Genomic DNA, 10,752 nt, shown 5'->3' on the forward strand with positions numbered 1-10,752 from the left:
ATGACTTAAAACTAAGGACCTTAAGACAAGAGGCTAGTGCTGCTCATATTGACAATGCTGCTAATAAAATAAGGCTGTTTGGGACGTCGTAATGCAATTTGGCATTGAAGTTTGGGGAAGTTCTGGTAGGCTGGCAGACATTTTCAAAATCCAAAAGAAGAACTTCATGCGAAGGAATTAAAAGATTTCAATCTTTTAACCTGTCCATCGGTTTATGTGCTGAAATGCTTATTGTTTGTAAGACAATTTCGAGCTCTTTTTTGAAAATCCCTATAACTATAATTAAAACACAAGAAATAGAGATACGTTGCACTTTCCAATTCATAGACTTTGTTTGTTTGAGCATTAACCACAATATTTTGGACCTGCATTCTAAGAATAATAGCAAAATTACTGTTTATATTTTATTTACCCTCGTATATAGACAAGGTAGAATTTGATACTGTAGAAGACCACTGACGCTCTGATGTCATTAAGTAGTAAAAAACAGAATTGAATCATCCCTGTTATATTTGTTTAACAAGAAAATCTTATCATTACATTTTAACATGTTTATAACGAGAAATCATAATTTAATGTGATTGTTGAAACAGGAGTTTATGTTTGTGGCAACACGAGCACAGCTTCTGGTCTGACCGTGACCCTAACCAGGGAGGGAGGTGGAGACTTTGCCCTGGAAGCTGGGGCTCTGGTGCTGGCTGATCAGGGTTGCTGCTGCATAGACGAGTTTGACAAGATGTCAGTACAGCACCAGGTAATGTAACGTTAGTCTCATTCTAGCTGTAGTAGGAGAATAAACTTTGTAAGAAGTGGGATGGTTTTATTTACGTCTCAATATTTCTAAATAACAATTTCAAAAAGTGTGTTTTTATGAAGTAGATAAATCAGACGTTATAAAGAAGATTATTACATTGATCCAAAATTCCAAAATATAAAAAGGCAAAAAATATCATTATTATTTTCCTTACTCTATTTGACAGTAAAAGTTAACTATATATCAGGGTGTTTTTTACTAACTTATTGTTCCAAAACAAAGTCATCAGTGTCCTCTGGCCAGTCTTGAATCTGCTTAGAAAATGTAGTTCATTTATTTACCACTAGAACAACTCATGCTTACAGCATCAAACAAATAAAACTGTACAAACATTCTGATGCTGACTTGTTGGTTGAGTGATACAGAGCAGCAACAGTAATATAGTGACCCAATCATGTTTGTGTAGCTATTAACAATGTGTTAAAAATACTTAACTAATAAATGTCTGATTGACAAGGCTTTACTGGAGGCAATGGAGCAGCAAGTAATCAGCATAGCTAAGGCAGGAGTGGTATGCTCCCTGCCCGCCCGTACCGCCATACTCGCCGCAGCCAACCCAGCCTCAGGCCACTATAATCGAGCCAAGACTGTGGCCGAGAACCTGAGAATGGGTCAGCCACTGCTGTCTCGCTTCGATCTTGTCTTCATCCTTTTAGACAAGCCTAACGAGGTAAGTTGTTAAGTATAGTTGAACTTTGGAGAAATTATGATTGTGATGATTAGACGAAGGTTGATGGCTTAAGATGATTTTGGTCTACTTAGTCCTAACAATAATTTAGAACGAGTGCCTGAAAATGTCAGGATAGTATCTCCAGGATCAATCATTCCTGCTTGACATTATCACTGACATTGGTTTCATAATGCCATAAAAACTTACAGACACACCAGAATTAAACAAGTCTCATTATCAGTAGAGATTGTGTTTTTTTAACAATTCTCATTAATAAGCCCAATGATTGATCAAAGGTAACAGTTGTATGTAGAACCATAGAGGTTATTTATTAATTTGCAGTTGAAATCTAATTCCCAGAATCATACATATACTTTCATCACCCTAAAGGCACCTGGTCATCTTTACAAGACTTTGTGTCGTACAAGAGTGTAATACTTGTTCTGTACAAGAATAGTGATTTCAGTTACCAGCGTCCGATCATACATGGTATATTATCTCATACCAGCCAGAAAATGTAACATGGGCAATGTACAAGGTATGGCTAGTAAATAACTGGATTAGTATTCACAAAGACTCAAAATAAATGCATTAAGGCTGAATATTGTTCGGCCAGTCATGTGATTCCCCCCTCACATCTCTGGCTCCCATACTTATTCCGCTTGTAGTTGATTATTTTCTGTAACCCTATGACTTCCGTTGTTTTTTTTTTCTTTTTCTGCTTTACCGGTCAAATCTCATTCCTTTCAAAGTTAAACTTGACTTTAGAGAACAAAAAAAGTTACAGGGAGCCAAGTCAGGTGAGTAGGGTTTATGACCTTAGACAGGGATGTTGTGTTTGGCCAAAAACGTCTTCACTGACAAAGCCTTGTGAGATGGAGCATTGTCCTGGTGGAAGATCCATGACTTTTTTTCCACAAGTGTTCCCTTTTCTCTGTATATGCTCACCAAGGGTAGTCAGGACGCTAATGGAATTACTAATTATCGGTTACGCAGTCGAACAAGGTTACCGATCTGTTCTCAAGTTTAGAATAGATGACGATGATTTTCCAATGCGTGTGTCATTATTCGTGTCTTTGTGGCCATCTTTAAATCATTGAAACCGCTCAAATATGTGTTCGTGATAAACAGTCATCATTGTACACTTGTTCTAACGTTACAAATGTTTCACTTGCAGATTTTTCAAGTTTGAAAAGGAAATTTGATGTTCACATTCTGTTGTTTCTGGATATTAAACATTTTTCCAACGCATAGACAAAGGTTAACTGCTTATGATTGGTGCGACAGGTGGAATAAGTTTGGGAGTCAAACGAAATATGTGGAGTGGTGGGAGGGGGATTCACGTACAATATTCATCCTTATTGCGTTCATTTTGTGGATCTGCCCATACTAATCTGGTAATTTTCCAGCCACCCCTTAAGTATATTACTATTTATTTCTTTTTATATTGAAAACCAAGCAAATAAAATAATACTGTTTTAACCTGTTTTTGTTCTTGTCAATTCCACAATCTCTATCTCACTCACTTTAGTTATTGATACCATTGACAGTATCTATTACACTTACAAGTGTCAGGTTTTTTATTATTTTCAACTTCATACTTTACTAACAGAATACAGACAACAGGAACATTGTGGTGTATTTTTCACATTTAACAGCAACAATAAGAGTATAGCAAAGAGTTTCTAATTAAGTATTATACCAAATTTAAATACAATGTTATTTAAGTTCTAAATTTTTGATATGTTTACTTCCTTAGACAAGGTTTGAAATAATGGAGATCATAAACCCCAAACACTGAACCTAGGAAAAGTAAAGAACACCTTAGACCTTACATCAATATGAGGATTTCATGACAATAATAAATTAGTGATAGTTAAACCATAAAACAGTGTGAGTTGATATTTATTATAAAGAGATTGATTGTGATAAAAAGGTAAAAATACTATTTAATGACCAAACCTTTTCAATTAAGAGTTAACTTAGCCAAACAAAGATTGTAGTTTTAGAACTTAAAAATGTTTTTTTTTTATATTAAAGCCAATCTTTAGTAGCAGTGATTAAAATACTGCCATAAAAAAATTCAAACCCTTATTTGGTGATCAAAGCATTAAGCATAATTGATCAGTGTAATAATGACACAATACAATTTATTTGCTAGTTTGCCAAAGTAGTCACACAGTGGTGTCAGTCAGTTCTGATGCATGTGTGTTCTTACACTCTCTTGTGTGTTTGTGGCAGCAACTGGACAGCCTACTGTCAGAACATGTCATGGCTTTACACTCCGGGGTCAAGCAGACATCTGACATCCTCTCAGTGACCAGCACCCAGTCCAACCTTCCTGACTCTGACGTGCCTCTCAGGTAAGTACACTTGTTTATGGAGAAATGATGCTCCCATACAGCAAAAGCAGTAAGGTTGGACGTACGCTGGATGTGCAAACTGTCAGAAGCAAGTGTCGTGAGTGCTTATGGTTCTACAATATGTTGAACATATACTTGTCCATGCAGTCAAATGGTCCTACCGCACATGAAAGAAGTGCCTGTGTCATGGTGTCTCCCGATGTCGTGAGCCACTTTAAAACAGTGTCAGATCCCTAGATCAAATTTTATGTATAGCAACAACTATCTAGAGTAAAAAGTCTGTGCATTCACATACAACGGCAAATCTAACCTAACCTTACTTTAGTTATGTACATTGTTTGTGCCACATGTTCCTTTCAAAATGTCAAAAACTATTCTACCACAGCCTCCAAATTCTCCAGACATTGCTCCATGTGACTTTTTATATTCTAAAAACAAAGAGAACCTTAAAAGGTCATTGTTTCACAAGCTTAGATGTCACTAAACCATTAACCACTTATCACAGTACCGTCTCGTGATGGCCAACGCGGTACCAAAATGCCAATCACGAGACGGTAGTGTGATGACGACACACGTTATTAAATATTTGTTTGAACATTAGTATGGGCTGAAATAATAAAGTTTATGTATTAAAATTAAACAAAAGAACATGTATATAAATATTTAATGACCCGAGAAAAACAATGTGAATCAAGTTATAATATTTTTTTTTTACTTTTTCTAACCAGTTACGTAATTGAATTGTCGGCAATGGTATATTTCAGTTAAACGATCGATCGGTGTCTTATTTTGTAAAACTTTGTATTTGATTTTTAGATGTTTCTGACACATGTTGTTTCAGCAATATAATCTATGGTTTTAGTAAACAAATACAGTACTGGTTGACGTCCTTTCTCTTTTATTGGTTGTGAGATTTGAATTTTACGAACATGGCTGAGTCTTCTGATGAGTTCATTGTGCTTTCTCAAAAATTAGGTTATATTCTAGCCTGTTTCATTAGCTAACAACAGTAGATCATCAACCAAATCACAGTAAAATTGAAATTTTTGTGAGTTTTACTAAACCCTTGCGGTTTTTTGTGTTTGCTAGGATTTGTGTAAGAAGATCACAAATGTAGCATTTTACAAAAATCCATATAAAATTGAAAACAATTCAGATAAATTAATGAAATAAAATTTTCTTTCAAGAAATATATTTTGTATAAAATTACTCCAAATATCATGGTTGATAATTGTATTTTGTACAAATATTTTTCAATTATTCTGGAAATAAAAAAATCTTATATACATCAGATGCTTACAAATTGTATTATATTATAGCCTGTTTCATTAGCTAAAAAAAAAAAATAGCTCAGTCAACCAAATATTATTAAAATTGAATTTTTTATTAGTTTTATCAAACCCTCTTTTTTGCATGTTTACTAGTATTTGTGTGAGAACGCAAATGTTGTGTTATACAAAAATTGAAAAAAGTCAGTTAAATGAAGAAAATAAAATTTTCTACATAAAGAATTTAATCTTCTATGTAACTACATCAAATATCATGGATTATAATTGTGTTTTTAAAAAAAGTCTTATATACTTTTTATACTTATATACTGAATAATGTATACTTCATCTGCTTGGAACGGAGCACTTTTTATTCACTACATTTATCTAAATTACAATATATCATATCCTGCTTCATTAGCTCAGTTAACCAAATAGGAATCAAACTGAATTTTGTAAGAGTTTTGCTAAACCTTGGCTTTTTTACATATTTAATTGGATTTTTACAATAAGGTTAGGTGCAGGAATATTGAGTCGCTAATGGGTTAAAAGTACATCACTGAAAGAGCTAAAGGCTATCCCAAAGAGAGATTTCAGAAGCGTTTCGAGGACTGGTATAAGTGCTGGCACGAGTGCATGATATCTAGTGGGGACTATTTTTAAGGTGACAATATTAATGTTGACGAATAAACATATATAGTTATATATTTTTTAATGAAAATTCCTGTTACGTTTTGAACATACCTTGTACAAGTATGATTGTATGAAATATGAATTATTTGTAATTTAAGTCATTAGATATTTTAATGTTGCATTACATCTCTGACGTACATGCAGTGAGCGGCTGAAGTTAAATGGTGAATCAGTCGATCTGCTGCCTCACGTGTTGTTGCGCAAATATATTGCATACGCCCGCAAGTACGTGCCTGCACCACGCTTGTCTGCTGGTGCTGCAAAGGTGCTGCAACACTTCTACCTGGAGCTGCGCAAGCAACATCAGACCCTTGATGCCACACCTGTCACCACACGACAGCTGGAGTCACTTATCCGCCTCACTCAGGTGAGCCCTCATAAAAATTTCAACATTTTCACAAAGAATTAATTTTTATATTTACATACAATTTTGTACTCTGATGAAATTCTGTTGAGTGAGACCGAATTATAAATCAGATTTTGATTTTGTTGTAGTCTAATGAGATAGGATTGAATATAATCACGTACTAAGATAATGTAAACCATTAGAGGACGATTTAGCCAACTTTAGTTGCAAAAGTTATTTTTTGTTTACCACTAGTAAACATTGATTTTAATCTGCAACTGGCCAAGCTGGTGGCCACAGTAGAAAATGTTGGATTTTTTAGTGTTTGTAGTAGAAGAAAATTTTAATGCTGCTTGGAACTGAGCACTTTTTATTCACTACTGTCCACCTGGTTCTTTAGGGGTTCTCTTCCTTACAGATCTGCAATGTTTTGAGAATGAGCAGAGTGCCTTTCCTTGTGTTAAACTAAGCTGATACATGATTTTTAAATAGCATGATTAAATATGCTATCTAGAAAAAGTAGAAGAAGGAGGCAGTATTATCAATTATTCACAGAATTTAATTAACGCTTTTAATTTTCGAGGCCATTGTCTGTTGAAAAGAAAAATAATTACAAAACTTGGCATTAAGGTAATCATTGTATGCTTGTTTCTTCAATCCTAAAAATGGATCAGCATTAAACATGTAATATAAATCTTTACATCTCTTAAGAAGGAAATGCCTTGGACCATGCTTTTTCCCTTATGTACTAATCACTTACTATATTAAAAGCAATACCTCTGCCAGTCTATTCATACAGAGAACACATCAAATTTTAGCGAGCAAACACACTTAAAAGCTATGCGTTTATTGTTTATAACACGATTAGGGAGTAATACAATGAAATTCACCTTCCACAAAATAAATTTGTTAAAAAATATTTTATAATGTTTTAAGCGATAAACATTGACTTGAAAGCTCACCAACAAACTCTGTAAAACATTAAGCTTTAACAGCTTATTTTGCACTATTTTAATCTTTGAAATATTTCATATTAACTTACATAGCTGGAATTGTTTAACTAACAGAATGCTGAATATTGGTCTAATCTCAGGGACTATCAGACCAAATAATAATATTTGGATTTGTTGTGATTATCAGTACAATTCAAATTTCAAAAGATCATTCGAGATAATTTAATAATGTAACAGCACTAATTATGCATAAAATAATAATGCATGTTTTATCTGCATAACGTTGAAGAATATAAACATCCACAATGGGCAGACATCAATAAGGAGTTACTACCATCTAAGATTTCCAATTTAAATTAATTATATGAAATAAGGCATTTTGTAAATAACTATAGGCACGAGCCAAGCTGGAGTTGCGAGAGGAAGCCACTGAGCAGGACGCAGTAGACGTGGTGGAGCTGATGCGGTGGTCAATGGTTGATACATTCATTGATGAGTTTGGAGCACTCGACTTCCACCGATCCACCCATGGCTCTGGAATGAGCACCAAGAACCAGGTTAGTAATCGCCGAAAAAGTTCACTTCCACCATAGATAGTTATTGGTAACGCTAAAGATTACCTAACCTTATTCTTGGGTTTACCAAATTGGAAACAAGAAGGCGCTTTAGGTATTTGGCTGTAGGATTGGCAGGAATCTTTAAGTTGATGTTGATCTATTCCCAAACATCGCTAATAGATGAACTGTGATATTCATTAGAATAACTCACCGTTTTCACACTGTAACTCTCACTACACCATGCTCATAACCTCGTGAGTTAAAATATGGATATTATCAAGCATTGTTATATTCATCGTTGCAAGCAAAAGTTTTCAATTTTAAATTCGTCGGATTCTCATGCACTGGATTTTTAAATGGTTTTATGTTTGTATTTTGTTTTTAGATTTTTTACTACTGGCTTTTATGGATTGCTTATTACCTCCTAGTAAACAATATTTCTGGTTTTTCCTTCCAACTGGTGGATGACCAGGCTAATGTGGAAATTGTTCCTCTGAACAGCCCATGTAAAACTTTATTTTCAAATAAAACCAATCTAAAATGAGGCTCACTTGCAACACCTGATGCCAAATTAAATTTCATTTTTTAAATTTAGTAAACACAAATATTCATGTTATGAATTATGTGTTGACACTTTTCTCAGTGAAATCTAATTTACAAGTAACTACGTTTTATGTTTGAAGCCACAATATTTATGTTCCCATAAGTTACAAATATTGTATTTTATTTTAATTATGTGTTAATAATAATGCGTTTTATGTTTATAAAGTCATGAAAAAATTAAATACAATAAAAATTGTAAGTAAACTATAAACTATCAAAAATCACTATGAACGTAAATGTACAATTCAATTCTTTGTTTTAACTTTGTTGTTGATGGTAATAGGATTTTGGACTTTTGCCATCATTAACGCGTCACGACAGCACAGGCATAGTGTTATACATTTTTGTAACAAATAACAATGGACTCAATGGAAATTCTTATTCCATTTTATGTTTTGACACTTCTCAATGTGATAAAAATTTTAATTAACAGAATCGCCGTATTTTATAAATTTCCACCATAAGTTTGCGAAATTTATGAAACACCTTTCCACCATATCTTCCAGATGGGAAGGCCCTCTTTGTGCTGTGGAGTCTTCTAGACCTCTGAGTCTCCGTTGACCCCATGAAATATAATTTTTATCTACACCACAGCCTTTTGGTCAGCACTTCCTCCATTATATTTGGAGGATAGATAATTTGATAAGATAAGATGACAATAAGGTAATATGAGATTGAGTGGTAGATAGGACTTGATAACCCTAACTCCACCTCTGTAATAAAGGCATTTTTTCATTTTACTTTAATTTTTCATTTCATTATCAATTACCTCTTTGAGATTTCTTGGGAAACACCTCTACCACTCATTGATATATTTATTTATTTATATACGTAGTATATATCATAGATATATATATATATATATATATTTATTTATATTTGTATATATATATATATATATATTTACAGAAACAGGTTTTTTCGTCAACTTATTCACACACGTCATGTCATGGCCCATCAGCTGCTGATCTACTGTATTTATTTATAATGTTTGTTTTTCTTGTTTGAGTTCTTACCTAATTTTTTGTCTCAATTTATGTAAATATTTATACATGTATATTTATCTGAAGAAGTGTACCTAGATACACAAAAATTTATAAATGTTTCAAACCAATATACCGTGGTTTATTTGTTAAGAAGAGAATAACCTGTTTCTGTAAATGTGTGAGCCATTTGGCACCTAACCTCTTTATATATATATTATATATATCACGTATTAACTGTCAACATAAACATGTTTGTTTTACACTAATGTTGTTTTGTTCACCAGGCAAAGAAATTCATAAGTGCTTTGCAGAAGAAGGCCGAACTTCAAGCAAAGTCTGTTTTTACAATCATGGAAATGAAAGAAGTTGCTGCATTAGCAAAAATACAAGTTGGCGACTTCTTTACTTTTGTGTCCAATTTAAATACTCAAGGTTATCTGATAAAGAAGGGCAAGCAGGTATACCAACTGCTGTCTGTTGATTTTTAATTGAGTTTGTATTGTATTTATAGATATCTAACCTACCTCATGGGCCACCTATTTGATATGTGATATATTTTATAATTTAAATACATACAATTTAATAATATAGTAAATTAGTATAGAAGTTATTTACGTTTTTCATTTAACCAAACTTATTTATGTGTATAATTTAAGCAGTTAATAAGAGATAAATGTTCATATTTTTGTAGTAGCCTGAGTTTTGTTAGAGTAATCTGTGGATACTGTTTATAATGAATAATATAATTTATTGCATTAGTTTATTTTAGAATAAATAATGTTAATGTTGTTTTGTTGTGCTGTGTTAGTCTCCATATTCTTTAAGTTAGATGCCTGGTAGATTTCTTTAAACTTGACTTATAGATCAGACATTAAAGATGTTATAAGTGAAAATATGAAACATTAGGATATTATGAAGGATGTATTTTTTCAAAATTCTTTGAAGTAAATCCTTGATGTGTTTTCTGCTCCTTTTCAATGTTTAAAAAATGTAGAGTGTTTCTGTAATTTATTGTTGTAATACTTAAATATCAAAATTCTCAATCATTATTAATAAAGTTTATTTGAATCATTGTTATCAGTAGTGTTTCATTACTCCTTTTGGTTTTATCTTAAGAGGATACTACCCAAAAACTGTATTAAACCAGTTTTTATTTTTATTTTAGCAGTTTATTTTCTTTTTAAACAATTAATAATGTGCATGAATACTACAAATATATTTTTAAAATATTTTACGATGACATGCTTTGAAATATTTGTCATTTCCGCTGCTGTCCTTTCACACACTTATACAACACATAGCCTACTGCATATTTCGTGCGTAATATAGTCTGTTATATAGCCAATCATGGAAGCTATAAAACTAATCTACAAAGATTTTTCCAATAAATACTTTTTATGGAAGTAAGCATGGCAGAACGTAAAACACCAATACATTTTTAAACAAAACTGTGTTGGCACGAATACCTAAAAATAATTTTGTGGCAAGAGAAGTATCCA

General features: G+C 32.8%; 1 protein-coding gene across 1 annotated transcript in view; it reads left to right on the top strand.

Annotated features, from left to right (window-relative positions):
* The window catches only part of LOC124352820 (DNA helicase MCM8), a 35,815-nt gene extending 25,485 nt beyond the window's left edge, over positions 1-10,330 (top strand). Inside the window, exons 9-14 of the mRNA XM_046802514.1 lie at positions 594-754; positions 1,272-1,484; positions 3,726-3,847; positions 5,953-6,175; positions 7,503-7,664; positions 9,538-10,330. Coding sequence (XP_046658470.1) covers positions 594-754; positions 1,272-1,484; positions 3,726-3,847; positions 5,953-6,175; positions 7,503-7,664; positions 9,538-9,741 — 1,085 coding nt within the window. The 3' untranslated portion in view covers positions 9,742-10,330. The remainder of the gene's footprint in view (positions 1-593; positions 755-1,271; positions 1,485-3,725; positions 3,848-5,952; positions 6,176-7,502; positions 7,665-9,537) is intronic.
* Positions 10,331-10,752: the final 422 nt, after the last annotated feature.

Source organism: Homalodisca vitripennis, chromosome 1 (assembly GCF_021130785.1).
Source record: "Homalodisca vitripennis isolate AUS2020 chromosome 1, UT_GWSS_2.1, whole genome shotgun sequence".
NCBI lineage: Eukaryota > Metazoa > Arthropoda > Insecta > Hemiptera > Cicadellidae > Homalodisca > Homalodisca vitripennis.